Source organism: Daldinia loculata (assembly GCF_022478755.1).
Source record: "Daldinia loculata strain CBS 113971 unplaced genomic scaffold F4817scaffold_103, whole genome shotgun sequence".
NCBI lineage: Eukaryota > Fungi > Ascomycota > Sordariomycetes > Xylariales > Hypoxylaceae > Daldinia > Daldinia loculata.
This window is the reverse complement of record NW_026054957.1, coordinates 28,539-53,036: the sequence shown is the minus strand read 5'-3', so window position 1 is coordinate 53,036 and position 24,498 is coordinate 28,539. Positions and strand designations below refer to the sequence as shown.

Sequence of the window (24,498 nt, the reverse complement as noted above, 5' to 3'; positions counted from 1 at the left end):
AAAACATGCTTTAGCCCAAACGCCTAGCAAGAACGGTGCGTGTGCTAATATGATATACTTATTAAAATAGTAGGTCTCCAAGATGTTGCTAGGACCTCTTCCTTCGATAGATGTGTATATAAACCATTGATCAGAATATCCCAGTCTCAATAACCAGATTTTAGGGACCGTCAAAAATATATTTCCTCATCATGGATATCATAGACATCACATATCCTTTGGACCGAGTCGCTTGCTGTTGTGCCCGGTGCCAGCAAGTTCTGACTACATTCAGCAATGTATGGATCGGGATGGGTGAAAGTTATATGACCCCCGCTGCCTGTCCTAAATACACCTCGAACACCTGTATCGCTCATGCGGGTTTCCCGACTATCATATATACAGGTCCCGTGCGACTTGGAAAGGAACGGACGTTGGTAGCGGATTGGTATAGTTCATCCTCAAGTAATATCTATACTACTACTCCTAACATGCAGTATGAAACAGCCATCTACATGATATATCATGCATCTCTTGCCAGACGGTAATTGGGTTCAAGTGTCTAATGGCGCCGGATAATCACGTTCTACGCGAGTAAGTTTTTCTGTAATCCCTACCTAGGTAGACATCACTTTCTAATTACCATAGTGGTCAATTGTTCTTCCGGCCTTCCTCAATTGTACTCATTCTTGCGAATGGCAGCGATGCGGATATAAATCCAAGCACCGGTATAATTGTTGATGCCATCATCCAAAAGGTGCTCAGTCTAGAAGAAACTCCACGCCCTAGTCTCGATACTCCAATCACACCTTCGTCCTCCGAGGGAACTACGCACGCTGGCATGAGCAAAAGAGACCTTTCGATAGTACAGGGCCAAGTTCTTGATCATCTACAGGCTCAGCTAGATGCTTCAAGAGAAGAAATCCAAAGGCTTGGCCGCTTAGGCTATCAACAAGCCAGCTCCAGCTCCACTGATAACACAACGCTGTGCGCCCAAGACAAGGTCGCAGAGCTAGCGAAGGAAATTGATGAGTTGAAAAGATTGGTGAAGTATTCTAGGGATTCCAACATGCAGGATAGCATCACCTCGCTAAAAAACGGATTCGGCGAAATGAACCTGACATCCACCCGTATCGAGCGAGAGCTTACTTCCGCGAGGCAAACAACCGCAGATCTACGCTTAGCTCTTAGCAACAGCCGCCATGGGTCAACCTCAACCACAGAGCAACCACTACAGCGCGAAATAGCCACTTCAGATACCAGACCCACGCAACAAGACCCAGGATACGTGCGTGGAGAGGTAGACGGAACTAGAGAGGTTGTAAGAGAATGTGTCTCGACGGCAAAGGCTTGTGCCGAGGAAGTATCCTTGCTACGAGCGGAACTAGAAGGCCTGAGAGAGGAACTGGCCCAAAACCGGTCGCGGCAGTCGATGCCTGAAGACGCGGGCTCCTCGGCAGAATCCACCCATGGAAATACTCACCATTGATATTACCAAGATCGGTTTAAAAGCGAGCTAGGGGAGGAAGAAAGTATGGTTCTTAGGTTGAAGCGGTGCCACTGCTGACATGTCTTCAAGCACTTTTTTAATTATTAGTATGGGACTCTTCCCGGCTTCCAAAGTCGAGCGTCATCGAGCAGAGGTTCGAGGTAAGCGATAGCAAAGGAGGAATGGTGCTTTATATGAACACCAGGGGGGAAGAAAAAGCGGTGGGCTATTATCAAGCATTATCGTACAGAATAAAGTACCCAACAGCTTAGTTTGCACTCTGCAATAATACACTCTTTATATCTCCAGTGTAAATCTGTCAGACTGATACCCTTGATGAACATCATGCATAGAGTGAATGTCAGGATAGTTGAATTGAACTATTAACGCCTGCCCTTCTATCCTCGTACTCCTGAATCTACCCCTAATAACCTAACCCACTATTTCCTCACAAAATGCAGCTAGTGTTTGGATTGGTTCTAGGACTGCCGTGGTGAAAAAACGGGTTTCCTCCGAACCAGTCGGGTTTCTAGCAAAAGCATTTACCAATGCATTTTCAGTCTCTCGACCCGGCAGGCTCTCGAGATCGTTCAGCAGGTCCTTTGCCTGACGGTATATTTGCCATTCTTTCGAATGAGCCGCCGGGCAATAATGAACAACCATGGCCAGAATCGTCTGGCACATGGTAGCTTGGTCCATCTTGCTCAGAGCCTGTGATATCCTCGCCGACAAAGGCTCAGCGTCTCCGCTCGATGCGGAAGGCGGCGCCGATGCCGTGTTGGCTAGGAGCTTCGCAACCATGAGCATGCCCTTCACCCTGGGTACGGAGAAGGGCATAGGATCTCTATATGGATCGCTGTTCAGAGCAAGGAAACATGACAGAGCTAAGGCGTATTGGAAATTTCTCTTTTCGCAGAAATAAATGCTAGCGTCGACGATCACTTGCGTTAATGGTTCGATGGCGTACAATCCGGCTTCTCGAAGCCGCGCGCACATTTTCCAGCGCCGGCGGAGCTGCTTGGGTTTCTCTAGTAAACTCACGCCTTGTAGCGATTCTGTGCATTTCGGGTATATCTTTTTGATATGTTGCTGCAGAGAACTGTCCGACTGCAAATGCTGCTTGATAGGTGGATGGCGTAGTTTGTCTAGATTGGGGACGAGACTGAACGAGTTCAGCTCGAGATGCGGGTACTGCTGGCAGACTTGGTAGACGTCTAGGTCGTCTTTGCACCGGGGACAGGCGCATTTGAAGTGATACTGCTTCTGTAGCGCTTTTTGGCGGTGCGAGCGATGGAGTGTGGATTCTGACGATGTGAGATGAGCGGTTAATGATAAGAATAGGATATTTCACTAGGTGATGCCGAGCTTACCGATATATGATATTTCGATCTCTTCACCCTCTTTTATCTCCCGATACGCATGTAGGATTGCCTTGCGTCCCATGGACTGTACGAAAGCATTCGGAATACAGGAATGGTTTATCATGGCCAGCGCAGGATTGAGGTATGTCCCGCTCTCGCCAATGTCTGCATCGAGTCGGTTGAAGGAGTTGAGTTTTAGCTAGCCATCGTTAGAGTTAGGGGTTTAGGAGCGAGAAATGCAGACGTAGTGAGAGCAGAAATAGAAAGGAATGGAGAGTTGTATGTAGCCCAAACGGTCCAGAATACCTGTCATAGACTCATAGTAAACCCCGACTTCACTCACCTTGCACACAATCTCCATAGCCTCGGCCAGATTACTTTTACTCGTCTCCCGACCCAAGTAATGCAGCGCAGCGCGAGCCTGGAGCTCTATGCCGGCCCACGCCATATCCGGGTCCCTACGCACCGTCTCGACATGGCCTTCCATCTCCGCGACCGCAGCCTGCATTTCCGGGCGCACAAGCACCTGGACCAGAGCCCGTACAGGCGTCGGCAGGTCTATGTGATTCGGATCGACCTCCTCTTGGGGCGAAGCAGGGTCAGGAGCCCGAACGCGCCGGAAGGCCTTGCACTCGCCGCGGCCGTGGGCGAGCGCCCAATCGGCCTTCTGGCATGCCGGGGTGCAGTAGTATACTGTGCGACAGCCGGTGCACGCGCGCACGCGGACCGGGGAAGTAGCTGTGGGATCTTGATCCGATGCTGTGGCTAGGCAGTAGTGGCAGGTCCGCGCTAGGTGTGGGTTGTCCGGGATAGCTATGCTAGGTGCCCCTTCGCCGTGACCAAACACGGCGATGACGGCTCCCGGGCTGAAAACCTGCGATGCAAGAATAGAACGGCCCCGGGTTGGGGACGGTGGGCTTAAGGTTATGCCGGGTGGGAGGACGACCATCTTGGATATCTTGGTAAGTAAGTAAGTAGGGAGACTGAAGACTGAAGGTTTATCTTGCTCCTTGTTTATCTCCCTCCTTGTTTATCTCCTGGTTTGCGGTGTGTTAGATGGAAAGTATGGTGGGTCTAAACCTAGATGTAGATCCTAGGTTAAATACTTGGTATTGTACAGTGCTCGTCGCACTTTTCAACCATATTCTTAGGTATGTAGTAGAACTTATAACTAAGTCAAAGGTGATTTAGAAAAACGTATAATTGATACTAATAATTTTCTATATGGACTATATGGATATTATTATCGTCAGGGAACCCGGAAAGTTTCTCTGTTAAAGGTCTGTACGTGGCAACCCGTGAGGTATCACCCAGCCATCGACTTTCCCACCGACTCCTTTACTTACATTCATTACACAGCAAGCTCGTCCGTAGAATCAAATCCGATATTATCTACTATCTCGATGAGATTTCTATATTTATATCATACTCTATAAGTTAGGGGGGATTTACCATAGCTCTATGGATAGGTAACATCGACTAATAAGTCCCGCCGCTTTCCGCCGGCAAACTACTTCATAGCATACGACACATATATATTCACCCCCGCGCGCCGACTGAGTCACAATACGAAATACGATCCTCCTCTTCCTATTTCAGCCGCAAGACTAGGCCATGAATTTCTAATCATGAAACCCTTAGAATAGGTATCTTTCGAAGATAAGGTGTGCTTATTACCCCAATAAATCTAAGCGTTAAAAAGCAGCACTCAATGTTGGTCAGAGGTGATTTGACTTACATTTTACTTAGATTAAGTTTATTTAATAGAGTAGAAACCCATTATATTTCTCAAGTTTAAACTGGGATTAGTAGTTCTCGGGCTTCACCAATATTAACTATCGGTAAACCATGCCTCTCGAACTCCAACCCGCCACCGAAGCCGACGCGCGCCGAGCAGCCGAGATCGAGTCGGTAGCGTATGGTCCGAATCCATTCAGTCAGATCCTATTCCCGGGGCCGTTCCCTCCGGAGGCAGTGGCCGGACGCGCCGCCCAGCTAGCCGCCGAGCTCAAGAAGGACCCTACCGCGCGTTGGCTCAAGGTAGTCGATACGGATTTGCCTAAAGGCGAACAGATGATTGCTTTCGCCAAGTGGCACATTTATACCGAGAAGCCGCCACAGCCAGCGCCTCGATCGTTCGGTCCAGGTTGCAACGCCGAAGCGTGCGAGCTTGTATTTGGAGACCTTGCGAAGCTGAGGTCGCGCATCTGGGGCGATAAGCATTGCGTCTGTGAGTACTTAACCCTAGGGGAAAAGAGCAGGGCCTTTTCTTCATGTGCAATGTGAAACATGGGATAAGGGGTCGTAGTTCACGAGATGATATTCTTCCGGTGCGATAACTCACTAACCACGTTACTCTAAGACCTCTCGCTCCTCCACACCGATCCTAAACATCAAGGCCGGGGCGCGGGCAGCATGTTAACTAAATGGGGTCTCGAGGAGGCGAAAAGGCTCGGCCTTGTCGTATATCTTGAGTCTTCTCCGGCGGCTCACTCGCTGTATGAGAAGCACGGGTTCCGCGATATTGAGGTCTTAACAGCCGACCTTAGTAGGTGGGGTGCGACGGAGGATCATAAGATATGGTCGATGAAGTACGATCCGTCTGAGCTTGCTGGTTGAAAAGTACCTAATTCTTGTTCATTATAGTAGTAGGTATATGTGATGAGAAAGTAGGCAATATTGATACCCTTTCAAGTTCACATGATGAAGAATTGTTTGACTTTAGGTAGGTAGTTATAGGGTCTCACAAACAAAGGTTACCTGCGTAATGAGCAAGCCTCCTGAAGGCTTCATATCTATTCAAACTACCTAATGTTGATTGTCAACTTACATACCTCAGTTGTAAATGAATGGAGATTTATCTAACCTCCATTAATGAAATATACTGTATTAGTGGGGCCCATATGTACAGCTAAAATACATCATCTTACTCAGGTTTGCCCTATATTACACGATTTCATCCCTTCAAACTCTTCTCTAAACAATCCGTATTTGAAAAAAGACCTCACGAAGCACCTATTTGCTTTTTTCTAAGCCCAAGCATAATATCATATATCTAAGACATTATAATTACCTATTCATCTCGCTCTAAGTCCTAACTATTCTCACCTTTCAGCTGAACAGCCCCACCATCCCGCGCACTGCGTCATCGTAAAGCCCAACCAGCAATGCTGTCTTCCTTCTGGAAAACATCACCAGCAGTAAACTCCAAAATGTCCCCTGGCCCCCCAACCAATGATAAAACCGACCCGCCGGCTCCCCTCGTGAGTTCGTGGCGCGCCCGTGCCGACGCCGGTGAGTCGGTAGCCGTGGTCCGCGTGCGGAGCCTACGAAGCTCTATCCCCATCGGCCGAGATGCTTGGGGCCGCTCCGGCAAGTTGCAGCCGGTGCTTCTCTCATCCGAGGTGTCGTTCGCGGACCCATTCTCCGTGAATGAGTCTTCGTCGGGGAACACTGATAAGCTTGACTCCGGCACCGTGCACTATGGCAACTTGAGCAAGACGCTACTCGGCAGTCTCGAGCTTTTGGGGTCTAAATCCGACGCTGCGGAAACAGCGGCGGCCGCGGTAGCCGCTACGGGCTGTGAAGCTGAGGTCACTACCCCGCGAACCGCTGATGTCTTGGAGTTGCTGTGGGTGCGCATGACAGGGCGCGTGGTAGATGGGAGCCGTGTAGCTCTGCCGCTGGATCAGCTACCGTTCCTGCATGCAGCGCGCCTGCGCTCGCTCACACTTACCGTAGAGCTGCCCAAGGCGTCTCTTCTCGGCGCCGGTGTCAGCCTAACGACAACGGCATGTTTTAGAGAAGATATGCCAAAAGAAGATGATAAAGAGAAGAGCGATACTAACAAGAACCCCCTGCGGTCGTACTCGCGCACTCTGCGGATCCAGGGGCTGCATATTCCCACGTTAATTGGCGTCAACCCGAACGAGCGCAAGGCCAAGCAGATGCTCATCGCGGACGTTGAAATCGACAGGTTCGACGTCGCGGAGGATATACATACTGAACTAGAGAGTATTATTGTAGAGGTGGGTCCGCAGAGTGAATCATATGTCAACTACATAAAAATGACTAAACACCGCTTACACATCCGCGATTAGACAATGGAATCATCATCGTTCGAGACGCTAGAGGCACTTGCTTCCCACATCGCCAATAAGATATTATCCGACTTCAGGATCAACGAGGACCCGAAGCCCATGAAGGAGCGAGGGTGGCGGGTCAAGGTCTGCTTGGAGAAGCCGATTGCGATACCTACGGCGGAATTCCCTGCTGTGGAAGTCACTATGGGGTCATGATTCTATTGCCTAGGGGACAAGGGATATGCTGTTTAGATGAAATGTTGGCATTTGTAGCATATGGACATACTGCTAAACAACGGGTATTTTGGATGGTAAGTTCTGTGGTATTACGTATAGCATCAGTTCTATTCTAACATTATAGGAGAGTTATACCTGTTGGAATTTCCGAACGTGGTCTTAGATTAGGATAGTATTGCCTCATTAGTAGGACTTCGACTATCCCTACCAAGAAAAGATTCGGGGCTTCGAGTACATCGAATTTGGAGTTCAAATTACTATTAGATAGGTATGTACTAAAGCAACCTACAATTGTTCTAGATTAGGGACATTTAACGAGAAGCTGCATAAAATGGTAAATCTCCCAGTCGTTTGAATCGTGCCGTCCTATGATCCGAAGCGGGTATCAACTGCTAGAGGGGCATGGATTTTCTAGAAAGTCGGTATAGAAGCTGCTATGTATGTGACGGAATATGGCATAATCCACAACTACGCGTGTGGGAATGACAGAATTCCGTTGAATTACTACCATGTGATTAATCAGATAGGGCTGCCTTAGTCTCAGATCTAGATCTCTTATACGCGGCCCCTGGCAGTAGTGAAGCTACACAATATGATGTGACGTGGCCTTATGTTACTAAGATAGCTGGTATTTCCAGTACGAGGCCCAATATCGTGAATATCATATCAAACCTGAAGCGGGAGTGCGTTAAGTAAGGCGGGATGAGACGGGGAACTACATAAGTGAAGGTCTCCAAGGACTTGGAAAGCCTCATTTATAGCTACAATGGGTACAATTCATAACCCCAGATTTTTAGAATCCTTAAGCGGCCTGAGTATCCCGGATAATGGATTCCTACTCATGCGGGTGATGCGAGATCCCTAATGCATACAAGGATACGGACCGGCATAGAGCATCTACACTAGCTAATTCTTGGGTCTTTGGGTAATCTATAGAAAGCCAAATCTGCGCCGTTTCTATCATATATCATCAATCATGAAAAGCGAGCCTACATAACAGACGAAGCCACGTCAGACCTTGCGGCAAGACGGGATGTCGCCATTCGTAATCTCATCGACAAACTTGGGGTCTGGATCGAAGAGCATGACGTGGAAGTGCTCTACGGCTTGGACGGATTTCAACGACCTCCAATTCTTGAACCAGATGTACTACGCAAACATCTTAGCGCGACTAACCAGGAAACAAGAAGATGAAGAAGGTATAGATTCCCACTTACGCGATCTTTCGGGACCCTAGATCCAAACGTCTTCTGCACGTATCCATCAATCTCGGCCCGAGCCTCGTCCGTCAGATCCGTCGTGACGGGATCCTCAGGTAATTCAAACTTGGTCCATACGACAAGATGGACGATTCGATCGTCAATTCCATACGGCCAGTCGTTCCATAGGATCTTAATGTCATCTTCAAACTCAAAGGGCTTGCCTCTCGGCTTCACAGGCGCCTCCCAGTATAGCCGCTGTGTTAGGACGAAATTCATGATGCTGCCGTAGTCTCTCTTCAACTTCCACGTGTACTCGAGGTACCGCCGCAGGTCAGAGGGGATACGTTTGAATGAGCCTAGCCGGTTCTCGGCTACTATGTTCTGCACCTCTGGCCACGTCGACACTGTGTACTCCGAGTCGGGCGTGCCGATAATGCTGATATCCTTGACGCTTAGGCTGCGGAGGAATTCCGGACACTCTTCCGTCCGTTCATTTTCGGGGACGTTAACCTGCCAATAGGGCAGACTATCGACGCTTCCCATCTCGTGCTTCAACGAGTATGTACCTAATAGAGAAGTACACCACCGTTTGATAGTAATGATTCTACTCTTGGAGAGAATAGGCGAAAGGCGAGTAGGTATAGCCGATTACGATAGCCCTGGCTAGCTGATAGATGATGGATGATAATATCGGAAAGTGGCTGGGAGGTACAACCAAAGAATTCTAATCTAGGGAAATATTGTCAATAGTCGTTATTCATGGCAAGCGCTGTGCAACGAAATCTCGGGGAGTTGGTATCGATTCAGTTTAGAATTCGAGAATCTCAGGGGCTGCTGACCGTAGACTATTGGCCAATCAGCTGTGACATGTGTTAAAGGTGGAGTTGAATGGGTCTGTCCCTGTGAACGCTAGAGGCGCTGTGCTATGCTATCACGGCAGTATTGACTTAGAAAAAAAAGAACAGCCGATTCATCAGTTTTACACAGGAAACTTTAACGTATTATTAAATTGGAAATATATATTTCTTATCATTATACTATTGGTTTTCGCAACACATTAATATTCTAAACATGAGCTAGGTAGTATTCACTAACTGGTTATGTTAAATGCTATGTAAATCGCTATTTCATTAATTTTCATACCTGTTGTTTTGCCGCATCGATACTTTAAACATCTCAACTCAAGCTTTGAGGCTTTGACACAGCAATTAAGGTTAGCTAGATGCGGCTCTTATTTTAGTCGTGAAGATGTCGATCCTGCCCAGCCTAAGGGATATACATACCTAAGAATAAAGTCAGACATTAAGGCCTGCTTGCATTGATTAATCAGTTTCCCTTATACCGTGGGCCCCACGTGGAAGCCTCCCGATTATCTATTTGCTACAAAACTGACGTGGCAGCCGTTGTTAGTCTCTCGTCATCATAACCTCATGAAAGTCATCAATATAAACTATCATCCTGGAATCGACTTCGACAACAAAACCCGCCTTTTGCCGAGACCTGATTTGATCGAGGCCTTCGGCGAACCGTTTCACCGGCTTTCGATAGCTGAAGCTGTCCTAAACCAACCGATATGAGAATTTTATTAAACGAGTATCAAGTGGATTGCTCTAGAACTTAGTACACAATTAGTTCCCGCTGGTCTGAAATGAAACCATGTATTGGGTGAGCTAATTGATCCATAGTGGAGAGGAAGTTGCATTTGTTAGGTATACCGTATTGCGAGATATAATATCGTCAATTGTCACTAGAACCTTGGGGGCTGTTTAGGTAGTCTGAGCCTATCCGTCATAAGTCCCCCTAGATCATGTAGAAATCGACTAGGTTAAGGAGGAAGAGACTTTTTGTCGGTGGCTTGAATGAGTACTCTGACAATCCCAAAGTTGCCCCGGTCCTACAGCCCAAACGCTAACCCAAAATGGTAAGGCCTACTGTCCGGATTCGCTCTAGCGCCCTTTGGGCTTAACTTTTAAAATAAAATAAAATAATTGATTTTTAATTAATTAGTAATCAATTAAGGATCGATTATAAATTAATTCGAAATTAATTAAATTGTTTTTTTTTTAAAAAAAATTTTTAAGTACGACAGATTACACAGACCAGGTCACGTGCTGATAGGTAGATAGCAGATTAGATAACCAAATACGTGAAGCTATTCGCACTTCGCACCACACATACTTAGGTATACTTATACTTATACACATGCAATCATTCGGCCCTGGCTAATTACCCCCTGTTTCGTGATTATTTCGTTGATGAATTTCTTATATTTTGACAACTGAATGAGTTGAATTGAATCGTCAGATTAGTCGAGTGTGGGACTCTTGAATTTAACCAATCAATTAGTTGTGGCCCGTATCTTACTATATTAAGTTAGCGTTTGGGCTGTAGGACCAGGGTAACTTTGGGATTGTCTGTAGACTCGGCTTGAATGCCAACCACGACGCTGAAGTAGGTGAAAATACTACCCACCCACATTGGAGTCCGGTCAGGCTAGACTTCACTGCGGATGCAAGCCCAAGCCAACCTTGAACTTTCGACCCACTCTCCATAGTTGTCAGACGAATGTCGGTAAAATATGACAGATCTCTTGGATAACCTTTTTTCAGCCTTGAAGCGCTTTAAGCCCGCACGCCCTGAAAATGTATTGATACCTTACCTATATACTTGACTAATATGGAATGGTGCTGTATGCCACGGTGGGAGACGGGCCTTCTCTCGACATTGGAAAGAGACTGCAGTATTCCGTCCAACGAAGGCATCCAAGTATGTATCGTGGCTGGGATACGGCACCAAGTTCGACGTGAACTTCGTGGTGGTGGATCTTTAGCCGTCTAGCTTAGCAGGGTCTAGCCCATGTCCATATATGCCGTAATAGGACTAGCCCGGCCCGTTTGAAGGGGTATTTTTGAAGAGGTGATCCATTTGCGAATCGAATATTCGCGGCCAAGTACTGTACTGTACAAGGGAGATATACACCGCATATCGAATTTACCTCCGCTTCATCGTGGCCATGGGGCAACCGATAATTTCCTGGAGCAACCATCAAGGGGTGAAGACGGCTAGGAGGAAACCAGTCCAAATAAAAGGGGACGAGATGCTCCCGTCGGTTACTTGACCGGTCCTCCTTTTCTCTTCGCACACTTCCACTGATCAGGCAAGACTGCAGATAGTTGGGTGCAGAACATTCGCCAGGTATGTTTATGATCTTCTCTTTTTCAATTTAATAGCTGCGACGTTATCGCATGTTTTTCTGTCTTTCCCCACTCAAGTCTAGCATGTGATTGAGCGCTTCAGCTCTGAGACACAGAACAGAGGACGCAGGTCACAGAATGACGAGGCTCGGAAAGACGCCACGTCCTTGTTATGAGAAGAAACAATTCATCGTCCGTCCTTTCAACAAGTGTATTTGGCTTTGTCATTAGTGTTGCCGGATAGGAACCGGATAAGACAAGTGATGAGGTAAAATGGAGATGAACAAGATGGTTTAACAGCTAAAGCAAGCAATCAGGGAAAGACAGAAAGTGGCTTGCTCTAATTTAGTCTGCATTACGTCAATGGTGCATTTACAACTGCAAAAGTGAGCTAACCTCCCCCCTTTTTTTAGGTATCAAAATTTACCGTAGCTATCGAAGCTCCGCCGCCAACCAAAATTTACCCCGCCATTGCCCCCCCCAAAAGTCTAGACGCAATCGTCATCCCAAAACCGTTACTAAAATCAATCTTGACCTCCTTTTCCTCCTTAAAAACGTCCTCCTCATATACACGCCCATAGCGGACTGGGAGCTTATTCACTGTTGATTCAGTACATATCCGTTGAGAAAGATACCTAAGCATAAAGTTGCTTTAATCTACACAAATTCACAATGGCTCAGGCAATTAAGAGTGCGCTACCTACCCATCTAAAGCCCGGCGGGAACGATGCGGACAGCGAGTTCGTTGGTCGACACCATGGAAAGACTCGATCGCATATGGTGAGTGCAACTTCATCTGTTTTGGAATTAATTCATAGTACACTGAGTTCGCGGATCTTTAAATCTATGAGAAGACGGGAGTTGCCCCCTGAATCTGAACCTGAACCTGAACCTCAACTTGAACCTCAACTTGAACCTGCATTGCTCCCCTTGTTTCCCATCCACCATGACGAGGAGCCCAAGAAGCCCGAGGAGTCCACGCGTGTATGCCTCAGAACTTCAGATAGCATGGCAAGATAAAGTTTTTTCTACATTGGCAACTTGGAAAGTTCGGTGCCCTAAACACCAGACCCCAAGTCATAGCCATCCTTATTTCCAGTCATTACATCGTCTCTACATCGTTTTCACTGAATTTGGGAATCTTATTTAAACACTAGAGCGTTTATTGTATTTTCACCCCTCCATCCCTTGTTACTTAATTATGTTGGAATTCTTTTTAACCATCATTTCAACCATGTCTACCTTACTAACAATTCATAAGGCCTTCGAGAATACCTCCACCAACGTCGCCGCAGCGCAAATGCGCAATGCTCTGACTGAGCTCGCCGAGACCGTCAAGGACCCGGAGCAGAAGAAGGTATGTATCTACAACGACACATTTCTTGAGACATATTAAACTAACCTATCGGATCAGCTGTTCGAGACTGAAATGGACAACTTCTTCGCTCTCTTCCGTCGATACCTGAATGACAAAGCCAAGGGCAACTCTGTGTATGTATAAGTTCCGTCGTGGTCCCTAAATTAAGAAGAAGGAAGCTAACAATAGGCTGGTTAGTGACTGGGATCGTATTAAGCCTCCTGCGCCGGGACAGGTTGTTGACTATGAAGACCTACCCAACTCGGAGTCTGTCCAATTCCTCAACAAGCTAGCTGTTCTGAAGCTGAATGGTGGCTTGGGTACCTCCATGGGTTGTGTTGGTCCCAAGTCCGTCATCGAAGTCCGCGACGGCATGTCTTTCCTCGACATGTCCGTACGACAAGTCGAGTTCTTGAACCGAACGTACAGCACCAACGTCCCCTTCATCCTGATGAACTCGTTCAACACCCACGACGACACCGCTGCCATCATCAAGAAGTACGAAGGTCACAATGTCGACATCCTTACCTTCAACCAGTCGCGATACCCAAGAATCTACAAGGACTCGCTTCTACCTGTCCCCAAAAGCTTCGACTCGTCCATCAACGAGTGGTACCCTCCCGGACACGGTGACGTATTCGAGTCTCTCTACAACTCCGGTCTCCTTGATAAGCTCATCGAGCGCGGTATCGAGATTATCTTCCTATCGAACGTCGACAACCTAGGTGCCGTCGTGGATCTACGTATCCTACAACACATGGTCGAGTCGAACGCTGAATATATTATGGAGTTAACCAACAAGACCAAGGCCGATGTCAAGGGCGGTACTATCATCGACTACGAAGGATCTGTGCGCCTGCTGGAAATTGCCCAGGTCCCGAAGGAGCACACCAACGAATTCAAGTCGATTAAGAAGTTCAAGTACTTCAACACCAACAACATCTGGATGAACACCAAGGCCATCAAGCGCGTTGTAGAGAATAACGAGCTCGAGATGGAGATCATTCCCAACGGCAAGACTATTCCTGGTGATAAGAAGGGCGAATCTGACATCTCCATCCTTCAGTTGGAAACCGCTGTCGGAGCTGCCATCCGTCACTTCAAGAATGCTCACGGTGTCAACGTACCCCGTCGCCGATTCTTGCCTGTCAAGACCTGCTCAGATCTCATGCTCGTCAAGTCGGATCTGTACACTGTTAAGCACGGTCAACTGCAAATGAGCCCCAGCCGCTTCGGTGGCGCGCCGCTCATCAAGCTCGGTAGCGACTTCAAGAAGGTCTCGGACTTCCAGAAGCGCATCCCGTCAATTCCCAAGATCATCGAACTCGACCATCTTACGATTACTGGTAACGTCAACTTACACCGTGGCGTGGAACTGAAAGGAACCGTTATCATCGTCGCAACGGAAGGCTCTACGATCGACATCCCTCCGGGATCGATCTTGGAGAACGTTGTCGTCGAGGGTAGCTTGCGTCTATTGGAGCACTAATCTGTGGAAGGACCCCTTTTATTTACGTGCTTTGGGGACTTTTCTGCTTTCTGTGTTGATAAGCGTTTCGTCCCCCTTCTGTACGTACGTTTCTACGTATTATAATGCGCGTTTCGCCTAGAGATGCGGTTGTGGTGATTTAGTTCCCCCTCACCGGTCGTGTGGGGAATTATAGGAAGTCGTATGACATATAGAGATGACAGTGTCGCAGCAGCAGTATGGCAGCAGGGACGTGGAAAATGAATGATTTATGGCATGGCTCATGGGCGTGTTATATAGACGCCGGGAACATAATGAAATAAAGGATATGCATACATGCAGTACAGTAACTAATATTTGTAGGCGATCGTGCCGTTGTGTATTTGATGTTTGGTGGTACGCCGTGACTATGTTATGCTTCCGTAATATTAAAGTCGACGAGGTAATTACTAGGGTCGAGCTGAATAACATGCTTGCTGGTATGTGGCTTTAATAACAATTTGAATTTTTAAGATGTGACTATTCCGAAGACTATGTGTACTGAAGAGTATAGTGTTTGGCTTGCCATCAATGCTCTGTTATTCATATTCCTATTCTGGCAGAATTTACTACATAGGTAGTCGCCGTGATCATACCGTGATAGTCTGCTATAGCTCTAGTCGTCCGAATATTAGGTGGTTTGTTCCAAAATTTTACCGGCTTCCATCCTATTCAAACTACTAATTAGTATTTACGGCGAAACATGTCAGACGGTAGGTACTTGACGAGGTTAGCTTATAATGAAGATGTTTTAAATTTAATAGTTGTAGAAGTTGTTGATGTTTTGAGTACGGGATGTGCCAAGTTTAGGTCCCTAGTTATTTGACAAGTTGGGAGGGGGGATGTAAACGAGTCTATTGCGTTAGACGAAACCTGTCGTATTCCATCCATCCAATCTTTGCTAGGCTTGATTTGCGTTACGTTGGGCTTAATAGTACCTACGTATATACATTGGGAGTAATATATATACATGGTCTACGCGCATAGACCGGATCACATTCTATTTCCCCTTCTTTTTCATGTTCTCGGTGCACGACGGACAGTACCAACGGCCTTCTGGTTCGGACTTGAGGCCGACGCAGGTCCAGTGGAACCACTCGTAGGGACATGCCGGATTGTCACAGGCAACCATATCGCCGTACGATACATGCTGGCACAAACAGTACTTCTTCCCTTCCTCGTCCTCCTCGTCATCTGATCCTCCCGACCCTGCCGATACCGATGCCCTATCTGGCATATCCTCGTCTCTGTCGAGGCGTGAGTGTTTACGGTGATGATGGTGATGCGGACGAGGCACCGGTGTACCGCTGCCGGCTCGAGACCCTGCACGCGATGACCGCACCGACTCTGCGTCTGATAGCTCGCTGTCTGCTGTTGACACTGGTGACCCCTTGGACATACCCGCTCGTTTAACACGCGATAACGTCGACTTCGAATTCGGAGGCTTCTTTCGACTAACTCCCGCAGATGGTGTGCCTTTCCGTCCAATACCTACGCTCCCGGCCTTTGAACTGGCTCGGGGACCAGCACTACCTGCCCTCGAGGCCCCCGGTGTCCCTGCCTTAGGCGTCCCTGGTCCGAGAGAAGAATGACGAGCTAATCCACTCGATGCTGTTGGCAGGCTGCCTAAACCGGAATTTATTCGTGGACCTCTCTTGGGAGCACCGCCTCCACTGTGTCTAGTTAGTATTGACTGTTTCTTGTTTATATGTAATACGGTGGTTGATTAAGAGTTTTGGGTGCCATATTCTAAAGAGGAAGAAGAGCTGTAGTTGGAGAGGAAAGGAGTCCTGGTAATAAATATGTTGTAAAGGGAGCAAAGAACTCTGAATGGTTACTCACGGTCCGGCAGAGGACTCGCGCTGATTGCGGCTGTTCATGATTATGCTTGCGGCGGGAGAAGTGGGCGCCGAGCTGGAGATGTGGGCTTGCGACTGGGTGGTCCGAATCTGGGGGTTGGCGGCTCTCGATCCGTTCGGGGTCGCATTGTTAGTGATAGGGTTAAGAGGCGTGTTACTAGCCGCCGAGACCCCCAGCACCCGAAGGCTGGTATTGCTATTGTTGGCAGCGCTCGGTCGTACAACGGAGGGTATCTCATCGGGGTCGGTAAAACCAGGTTCGTTTCGGTCGCTGAGCTGTTTGATCTGTAGGTCGAGATGACGAATATGCTTGTCAAAGAGCGTCTGCGCCTTTTGAGCCAGGTGAATCTTCTCTTCGGCAAGTTTATCGGCTCGGGTATAGTTCTCGCGAATGGTCTCGCGCAACATCTGCTCGCGGGGGAAAGGCGTGTGGCTACCGTTCATACGAATCCAGCGCTGGATCTTAGCGTCGCTTTCTTCGATGGTCTTAACACACTCTTGATATGTGCGGTCTTTGTCGGCTATCTCGTCCTGGATGAAGCGAATCTCTTCGGGTAGATTGGCAGTTCGATAGATGAAGTCTTCAAGGATGGCGGCAGGGTCTTGCGCCTCGGTCGAGGGCGCCATCTTCTTTACGAAGTCTATGGAGAGATCGTCTCTAGGCATCGTTGTTAACCTGGCCCTCTAAGCGGGGACACGCTCTTTGGGTAGGTGATTGTGAGAGAGTGTTCAGAGAGCAAGCAATACGCGCAAGTGTAAAGGAAACTGGAAATTGAAAACTGGTAGAGGGGAGTGGTAAGGATTATTTATTCCGAGAATGATTGCGACGTCGCCTATCATTTGTTCTTCTTTTTTTTCTTCTTCGTTCTTCTCTTCTTGTACTCGGATATCTGAGCTTCTTTCTTGCTCCCTATTTATGTTTTTGTTGCGGCGGCGTCCCGAGAAATATAGTGCAACGTAATGCAGAGAGATACGAATGGTTGAGGCAAGTTGGGATCACATGCGCATAATTGTGATATCTGTGAATTTGAGCTCTGGCTCACCTTCCTGACCAGTCCTGAGAATTATCATGTAAAAAGATCCTTCTAACAGCAGGAGTGGTGAAATATTTGAGAAGTCGCTAGGTAGGAATACCTAAGGTAAAATAGGAAGGAATTATTCGATTGCTTCATTAGTTGGATACAAGAATTGCTTGCACCGGTACACCGGCAGCGGCAGTGGCAGTGGCAGCGCAAACGCGAGAGACGGTAGGTCGCTAAGTTCCAGAGTGGGGAGTAAGTTGGTACAATCGATAAAATTTAAGTCTAAAAAGTGAACGTTGACAAACACGGTACAGACAACAGATGTTAAACCAATTTATCCTATTACGTAATGACTAAAATGTACAAGGTAACTATTTGATGTAATCCATAACAAGATGTACATATTATTGGATGCATGGATTTAGCAAGTCGTAACGGTGCGAAACGGTGTGATTTACATCAGCCAGCCAGCCTTGAAGAATAAGGTTATTGTGTTAGGTGATCCCTTGTTCTCTAAACAAATCGGGAATCGTTAAAGAAAGTCACTTCAATCCAGGTACCGATCCAATCTATTACAGATTTAGCTTAGCGTCGCTCATTTTGCATGTTAGTTGGTTCGTGCATTATAGTGGGGGCAAATCGGCAGCTACCGCATCCTTGGTGGCAGTCATCAAAGTCGCCTTCATCCATCTTCATCTTGACAATTGAAGATTGAAGATAACTTCTTCATTAAAAAACAAACCCAAACTCACCAAGACTCAGATATTATATTATAGGTTAAGCCATCCCATTACCACCCTTCTACGATTCCTAAACATTCTATAACGCATTATATGAAGCTCGCCGCCGATAACTTTTAGTGCCATCCTAATTCATCTTAACTACCTGATTCACCTTTACCAGTTTGGGTCTCATTTTCGGAGTCAAGCAACATACAACCGTCACAAAATTCCAGGCGCAGTGATACCAAAAGTCCTACAAGCGCTAGTTGAGGGAGCAAAAAATTCAATCATCTCTACCCTTTACTTCGCATAATAAGATATTCTTGTTCATCGGCCGCATCTCATCCGTCAGCCTTAGAGATGGAGGTTGACCCGGCGAATCATTATTCGTTACGGTTACCGAAACCCAACTACCTCCCTCACAAGGTCGATTTTGACGCGCCGGTGGTAAAGAAATTTAATAAACCTTTAGATCGGCCAAGCGACCTTGAAAATGCAGCTTATCTTAACAAGATTAAACGCTTCGCTCATGAATATGGCATCACAAAGCCGAAAGGCTACACAGTGTCCTTCCATTATAACCCCGAAATGGAGAGGCATCACTTCGGCCAAACACATCCAATGAAGCCTTGGCGACTAACTCTCACCAAGAGCTTGGTCTCATCCTATGGTATGAATTTCGCCATGGAGAATTATACCGCCCGCGCGGCCACATACGAGGAGCTTACGGCATTCCACACAAACGATTACGTCGAGTTCCTTGCCTCAGTTGCTCCCCAGCCGCTACCGTTAGACGTTGACAATGCTAGTCCGGATCTCAAGTTTAATTTGGGAGGTAGTGATTGCCCACTTTTCGAGGGATTATACGACTATTGTTCCATGTCTGCCGGTGGTTCCCTGGATGCCGCGAGAAAGCTGTGCACGGGGCAGTCCGACATTGCCATCTCCTGGGGCGGAGGTCTGCACCACGCCAAGAAATCGGAAGCGTCAGGATTCTGTTATATCAACGATATTGTCCTTGGTATACTGCAATTATTGCGCATCCACCCCCGAGTTCTCTATATCGACATCGACGTGCATCATGGTGACGGCGTAGAAGAGGCCTTCTTCTCTACGGATCGCGTCATGACGGTCTCTTTCCACAAGTACGACCCTCAAGTTTTCTTTCCTGGCACTGGCGCTTTAGAAGACAATGGCCCGAGGAGCGAGCACAACCCAGGGGCGCACCACGCTATTAACGTACCCTTGAATGACGGCATTACGGATGAGCAGTACGAGTGGCTTTTCAAGAGTATCATTTCTAGATGCATAGAAAAATTCAGGCCAGGTGCAATTGCTCTACAATGCGGCGCGGACTCTCTGGCCGGAGACAGATTAGGTAAATTCAATCTGCTTGTTCAAGGTCATGCGTCGTGTGTCGAGTACTGCAAAAGTCTAAACATTCCTCTGCTTATGTTCGGAGGAGGGGGTTATACACCCCGAAACGTCGCTCGTGCTTGGGCATATGAGACGGCTGTCGCCATCGGTCACAATAAGACTATCCCGACAGAATTGCCCCTTCACACCCCTTGGCGCGAGCGCTTTAGGCACGATACACTCCTTCCCACCCTAGAACAGATATTAGGCGAGCCTCGCCAGAATAAGAACCCTAAAAAGAAATTAGACGATATCATAGAACACGTCACCGAGCAGCTGCGGTTCGTCGAAACTGCACCCAGCGTGCAGTTTTCTACCATTCCGCCCGATCTCAGTCCGATCAGGGATGAGGTAGAACAGCGAATCAAGGAAGAAGTTGAGGAGAAGGATGAAATTGGGCGAAAACTTCGGGAAGAAGGCATGGGAGATCGTATGGAATTATAATCGCTTCTTCCTAACATCTAGTTCACGGCATAACCTAGATATTTCGAAAGATGTCATGAACATTGGTCGTAATAGCATTATACTAGCTGACTGTCTAATCGTATGTGCCTTCATCTCCAAGACCCTAACTTCCTAGCGATCTTGTCTCCCATCTTGTTTCACTTGTACATAATAGGCAGTGCCCAGTTCAATATACACAATGGCTGAACAAAAAGATTAGGCGTTTACAAGACTCGACCTTACAAACTCACTCATGTCTCCTAGTGCGAGAAACTCGGTTTTATTCCATCACGCCTTGGATATCTTAAATCCGCCAGGTACCCGCTCTTGGAAAACCCTGTTGGGATCGTACTTCGCCGCCGCGGCCTTTATTATCTTGACGTTCTCCGCGCCGTACGTTGCGAAGGGTTCTTGGTCGTCCGTGCAGTAGTTCAGGTAGAGCCAGTCGGCGTCCTTGTTGATCGACTTAGCGAAGGACTTTACAGCTGCAAGCAGCGCTTTCACTGCGGGCCGGCCGACTTGTTCGCGCAGCTCGAGGGATTGGACTTCTATTCCGATAAGGATGTTGATGCAGTCGCCTGGCAGGTTCTCGATTCCAAGCACGTTTCCGCCCTTGGCGGCGGAGATATCGGCCCACGACTTGAGGACCGGCTGCGTGACCATCTGGGCTTTGAAGTTGTCGTCGGGGATCGCCTTGCGGAACTTTTCTATTAGAGCTTCGTATTCCGTGGCTGCTTTGCGCATTATGCTGGCGTCGACTTGCACGGTGATGGCCTCCCAGTTGGTGCTGGAGATGCTGGTTAGCAGAGGGATGAATAGTGGTGGAATTTAAGAATGGTTGGCTTACTAGTTCGCCGAGGGGACTACGTAGTCCGCCAGCTTCTCATACAGCGTCTTAACTTGGAAGTCCTCGGGTTTCGAGATGAGGTTCGGGATAGTTAGGAATTTCTGGAGGGGCTTCGCGTTCGCGACGCCGTTGACGTTGGACACGTTTATGCTTATCGTGTAGTCTTTCACCAGGGGCGCGTGGTAGGAATATAGGAAGGCGTAGTCATCCGGGTTGGCAGCTAGGTTGTTTACGAAGTCGACGTAAGCGTCGACGACTTGGTCGCTGGCGGTTTTGGGGTATACGGCCATGCCACACCATATCTTCTTTGCCTCCATGGACTCCATATCGAATCGTGTCACTATACCGAAGTTGAAGGAGCCGCCCTTTAGCGCGAGGTATAGGTCCGGGTTCGTTGTTTTATTCGCCTGGACTATGCTACCGTCGGCTAGTACAACCTCATAGTTGACGATTGTGTCTAGTTATTGACACCCGCGTCAGTGCTCATACAAACCCCTATATCTGGCTTCCGCACCGATGCGAATTATTGAGGGATTACTTACCACAACTCCATCCCTTGCTAGCGATGAAGAATGATATACCGCCACCGATTAAAAATCCACCGACACCTACCTCGGCCTCGCGACCTCCGACAACCAGCAGTCCCTCTGTTATACTGTCAGATCGTGCTTATGCGCTCGGAGTTTGTTCAAGCACCACTTACGCGAAACCAAGTCTCTGTAGACATCCTTCCACCTACTACCAGGCTCAAGCGATACAAGTTTTGTTTCGGGGTTGTAAGTTCGCTTCGTCAGGAGAGTGAGGTCGATAGTCACGCCCTCTTTGATGTTGTTACTGTTATCTACCCACATGTGGCCTCCGCTGTCCAGACGATCTTCTATTAGCGTCTTCTTTCGATAGTACACAGGTAGCAAGACGATGATATTCATAGTCGCCTACTCGATACTCACCTTCGGACGGCGAATTTAAGACCCTCGGTGCTAACTAGAGCCTTCAACGCCTTAGAGACCTCTTCTGTGTTCCGGGGTTGTACAATAGCCCAGGGCCCTAATCGCTGCGAGAACGGCGCCAAGGATCCCTCTTTCGCCTGATAGGCCTGCTCGCCAGGGACGTGTAAGACATCGCCCAGGCCGGCATCCTTCAACTTAGCAATGGCTGACTGCGCGATAGAAGTCATGGTGATATCTTTAGAGGGGTATAAAGGGTTACATGTGAAGATGCAGGTCCACGCATAATGAAGTGCGAACACGACGTCTATATATGCAGGGTTTTCTACTACCACCATACAATATCTACGAGCCGATTCACCCACCAATACCCCGAGTCAACAGGATCCCGCCGCAGAGCGCCTTCATCATATGAGTGGATTATCTATGTTTCTGAAGTAGTGAGATCCCACGCATTGCTTTGAAGAGCAGATCCGACAAGACGGAGCCAATAGCGTAAGAGTATTCCTTCGTATGGGAGTTAGCCTCATGTAGGAACGGAGTGGTTCCCCGTCGCAACACAAAACCCGCTTACTCGGATTGAATCCATTCTAAGATTTTCCCTTTATAGAGCGGTTGGATAGAACGTTAATCATGCGATTTAACATACAAGTACCTCCAAGTGTAGATCTTGGAGCCTGGATCGTGGTAATTCAGATCTGTTGACGATAGTCCCCTTACGTGTCACATATATAGGTAACTATACAGTATAATACCATCACACTAGTATAGCAAAAGGTCTTTTCCCATTTTCGTCCATAGTCCTACTACGACGTTACATCCAAGTTAGGAACAGTCATACATATCTTATTCTAACTCGAATAGTCCTATCCAGGAACCCGTTTGAGTTGAGGCTAAGGCGTCTTCTTTATGCAAGTGCTTGACGCGTGTCAGATAGATACCGAAGTCCGACAATAGGCGCTTATGTTGCAGATCTATAGGATTATGCTAGTAGTATAATTCACAAAAAAAAAATTTATCGGGCTTGTCATTTTCGAATCTAGTATTATAAGCTAGTCTCTCCGTGGGTTAAATCACGCATTTGAATCCGGACACATGTTTTAACCATATGAAGCAATATACGGTCTAATTATGAGGTGGCATGTGCCAATTTATGACTAAAGTATAACAAGTATTTTAACGTCAACCAATGGTAGTCTGAGTGAGTGTCCTCGTTTAAAAACTATCATTGCCAAGACAGTAAATACGATAATCTCCTCGTGGATATATATATCATTATATCAGGAATCGCTTTAACATAGGCAAGTTCCCGATGATTCACAAATTAACGCTGGCTTCGCGTGCCGCGCGGCTCGGAAGATGCGCTCTGGTCGAAGACGCGGATCGTGATCGGGGCAGTGTCCGAACCAACAGGAAAACAGTACAACTTTGGAGAACACCAAATATTGTATATTAATTAGTACGAACTATTTGGCAACACTGTTCCCAATACAAGACATTCATTCCATGACTAGACGTGTTTCTGTCGACTCCTTGATATAAGCACCAAGCTGTAAATCGCGATACCAGTATATTCATCCTGTTAGTTCCCGATGCTACTTAGAACCTACGAATAAAGATGCCTTCACGGGATTGGAAAAACGCCCGGTCGACTCACTCCAAACGCCACAATTTATTTATGGCGACTATCCGTGGATTCGTACTCTTGGGGGCCCCGACGTTGAACTGAGTTTTGTGACGGCTAGCGAGGGGAATCCCTAGCGTCGCCTTGTGCTTGTCTAGCATGCCGCCGCCCATGCATGATGAGGTTGCGACGGTGAGATTGGCGCCATTTTCGAGGTTCTAAATATCCGGGATATTGAGCTATTGACTAGCTAGGATTGGATTTGGGAAAACTCACATTCCTGATAGCATCGGCTAACCAGTCGTCTGTCAGGATCGCTTTGGAAGTCCCATCGTTGTTTTCAGCTAGAATCCACCCCTCATCATTACCATCCTGTTCACCAGATCCATTTACATCGGGGTATGTCGTGCCATTGTCTTGGAGTAAGAACCGCTTTACAAGAAATTCATGTAGACATTAAGCTGAAAGTAGTAGCTATGGCTACAGATTATTGTCATTGCCGCGTACCAGGCCCGCGCTGATAGGCTACGAAGGAAGCATAGGATTAAGAACCAGTAGTAGTAATGTTCGTACCTAGTTGATGATCGAGGCCTACAACACTGTAGGAAAGAGAGCATATCGCCCTAGGGCGTGTAGCCACTATTCTCGTACTCTTTCGTAAGTGGCTTCATACAGACATTACAACCTATCGCCACGTGTAAGTGTAGGTACCTAAGGTAATCAATCCATCGCGAAAAAGACAAGCAATATGATGACACCTCATCCGACTATGCTTCCTGCATCCGCTGGAAACTCTGGAGGGATAGTCTTAAGGTCTAGGGGAGAATACTAAAGGGAGACTGGCGTTTAGGATTTAGAGTGAGTGAGTGCTAAGGTTGTGTTGGGTGCTTGATATCGCGTGTAAACGAGACTCCTGTAGTTGATGTTTAGTACCTAAAGTACCTAGAAGGTACCTAGGTACCTACATGTAACTGTAAACCTGAACAACTAAAAATAAATTCTACATAACCTTTCAGCAAAGATAAGAAAAAGTCAAAAATGATGTGGCGGTACTGGGAATCGAACCCAGATCTACACGGAACACTTGTAGAAACATCCACAACGTGTTGTACTGGCCATTATACTATACCACCTTTCATTGGCTAGTTGCCGATGAGTTTTTTTGATGTTATTTTTCATTATGTACTTGACGCTTGTGTTACCACTTGC

At 47.4% G+C, this 24,498-nt stretch overlaps 10 protein-coding genes and 1 non-coding gene across 11 annotated transcripts; 5 read left to right on the top strand and 6 right to left on the bottom strand.

The window, feature by feature from the left end:
• Nucleotides 1–4: 4 nt before the first annotated feature.
• Nucleotides 5–1,684, top strand: F4817DRAFT_18979 (uncharacterized protein). The gene is made up of 3 exons (XM_049298452.1): nucleotides 5–427; nucleotides 487–573; nucleotides 628–1,684. The coding sequence occupies exons 1-3, from the start codon at nucleotides 192–194 to the stop codon at nucleotides 1,466–1,468; spliced, it is 1,164 nt and encodes a 387-aa protein (XP_049153793.1). The 5' UTR covers nucleotides 5–191; the 3' UTR covers nucleotides 1,469–1,684.
• F4817DRAFT_18934 (uncharacterized protein) lies at nucleotides 1,685–4,052 on the bottom strand. Its single transcript, XM_049298450.1, has 3 exons — nucleotides 3,173–4,052; nucleotides 2,839–3,028; nucleotides 1,685–2,772 (listed from the first exon to the last, which is right to left on the bottom strand). Exons 1-3 carry the CDS (start codon nucleotides 3,776–3,778, stop codon nucleotides 1,901–1,903), a joined length of 1,668 nt encoding a protein of 555 aa, XP_049153792.1. The 5' UTR covers nucleotides 3,779–4,052; the 3' UTR covers nucleotides 1,685–1,900.
• A 2-nt stretch (nucleotides 4,053–4,054) lies between these two features.
• F4817DRAFT_354009 (acyl-CoA N-acyltransferase) lies at nucleotides 4,055–5,684 on the top strand. The gene is made up of 4 exons (XM_049305457.1): nucleotides 4,055–4,109; nucleotides 4,189–4,493; nucleotides 4,579–5,059; nucleotides 5,192–5,684. The coding sequence occupies exons 3-4, from the start codon at nucleotides 4,678–4,680 to the stop codon at nucleotides 5,446–5,448; spliced, it is 639 nt and encodes a 212-aa protein (XP_049153791.1). The 5' UTR covers nucleotides 4,055–4,109; nucleotides 4,189–4,493; nucleotides 4,579–4,677; the 3' UTR covers nucleotides 5,449–5,684.
• Nucleotides 5,685–5,769: 85 nt separating this feature from the next.
• Nucleotides 5,770–7,816, top strand: F4817DRAFT_18906 (Dihydroneopterin aldolase-domain-containing protein). Its single transcript, XM_049298447.1, has 3 exons — nucleotides 5,770–6,857; nucleotides 6,930–7,222; nucleotides 7,276–7,816. Exons 1-2 carry the CDS (start codon nucleotides 5,997–5,999, stop codon nucleotides 7,125–7,127), a joined length of 1,059 nt encoding a protein of 352 aa, XP_049153790.1. The 5' UTR covers nucleotides 5,770–5,996; the 3' UTR covers nucleotides 7,128–7,222; nucleotides 7,276–7,816.
• A 343-nt stretch (nucleotides 7,817–8,159) lies between these two features.
• On the bottom strand, nucleotides 8,160–8,893 carry F4817DRAFT_321198 (uncharacterized protein; the record flags this gene model as incomplete). The annotated part of the gene is made up of 2 exons (XM_049301265.1): nucleotides 8,160–8,297; nucleotides 8,366–8,893. 2 exons carry the CDS (start codon nucleotides 8,891–8,893, stop codon nucleotides 8,160–8,162), a joined length of 666 nt encoding a protein of 221 aa, XP_049153789.1.
• Nucleotides 8,894–11,495: 2,602 nt separating this feature from the next.
• Nucleotides 11,496–14,889, top strand: F4817DRAFT_353998 (UTP-glucose-1-phosphate uridylyltransferase). The gene is made up of 5 exons (XM_049305456.1): nucleotides 11,496–11,545; nucleotides 11,958–12,324; nucleotides 12,806–12,901; nucleotides 12,959–13,035; nucleotides 13,100–14,889. Exons 2-5 carry the CDS (start codon nucleotides 12,217–12,219, stop codon nucleotides 14,388–14,390), a joined length of 1,572 nt encoding a protein of 523 aa, XP_049153788.1. The 5' UTR covers nucleotides 11,496–11,545; nucleotides 11,958–12,216; the 3' UTR covers nucleotides 14,391–14,889.
• Nucleotides 14,890–15,143: 254 nt separating this feature from the next.
• On the bottom strand, nucleotides 15,144–17,675 carry F4817DRAFT_353997 (inhibitor of growth proteins N-terminal histone-binding-domain-containing protein). Its single transcript, XM_049305455.1, has 3 exons — nucleotides 17,311–17,675; nucleotides 16,251–16,968; nucleotides 15,144–16,081 (listed from the first exon to the last, which is right to left on the bottom strand). The coding sequence occupies exons 2-3, from the start codon at nucleotides 16,931–16,933 to the stop codon at nucleotides 15,409–15,411; spliced, it is 1,356 nt and encodes a 451-aa protein (XP_049153787.1). The 5' UTR covers nucleotides 16,934–16,968; nucleotides 17,311–17,675; the 3' UTR covers nucleotides 15,144–15,408.
• Nucleotides 17,676–18,187: 512 nt separating this feature from the next.
• F4817DRAFT_18619 (histone deacetylase phd1) lies at nucleotides 18,188–20,015 on the top strand. The gene has a single exon (XM_049298409.1). It carries the CDS (start codon nucleotides 18,372–18,374, stop codon nucleotides 19,869–19,871), a length of 1,500 nt encoding a protein of 499 aa, XP_049153786.1. The 5' UTR covers nucleotides 18,188–18,371; the 3' UTR covers nucleotides 19,872–20,015.
• Nucleotides 20,016–20,159: 144 nt separating this feature from the next.
• Nucleotides 20,160–21,895, bottom strand: F4817DRAFT_321194 (FAD-binding domain-containing protein; the record flags this gene model as incomplete). Its single annotated transcript, XM_049301264.1, has 5 exons — nucleotides 20,160–20,658; nucleotides 20,719–21,175; nucleotides 21,261–21,365; nucleotides 21,422–21,579; nucleotides 21,669–21,895. 5 exons carry the CDS (start codon nucleotides 21,893–21,895, stop codon nucleotides 20,160–20,162), a joined length of 1,446 nt encoding a protein of 481 aa, XP_049153785.1.
• Nucleotides 21,896–23,088: 1,193 nt separating this feature from the next.
• F4817DRAFT_353986 (uncharacterized protein) lies at nucleotides 23,089–23,885 on the bottom strand. The gene is made up of 2 exons (XM_049305454.1): nucleotides 23,602–23,885; nucleotides 23,089–23,481 (listed from the first exon to the last, which is right to left on the bottom strand). The coding sequence occupies exons 1-2, from the start codon at nucleotides 23,619–23,621 to the stop codon at nucleotides 23,319–23,321; spliced, it is 183 nt and encodes a 60-aa protein (XP_049153784.1). The 5' UTR covers nucleotides 23,622–23,885; the 3' UTR covers nucleotides 23,089–23,318.
• Nucleotides 23,886–24,333: 448 nt separating this feature from the next.
• F4817DRAFT_t155 lies at nucleotides 24,334–24,422 on the bottom strand. The gene has a single exon. It is a non-coding gene; the product is annotated as a tRNA-His (tRNA).
• Between the last annotated feature and the right edge of the window lie 76 nt (nucleotides 24,423–24,498).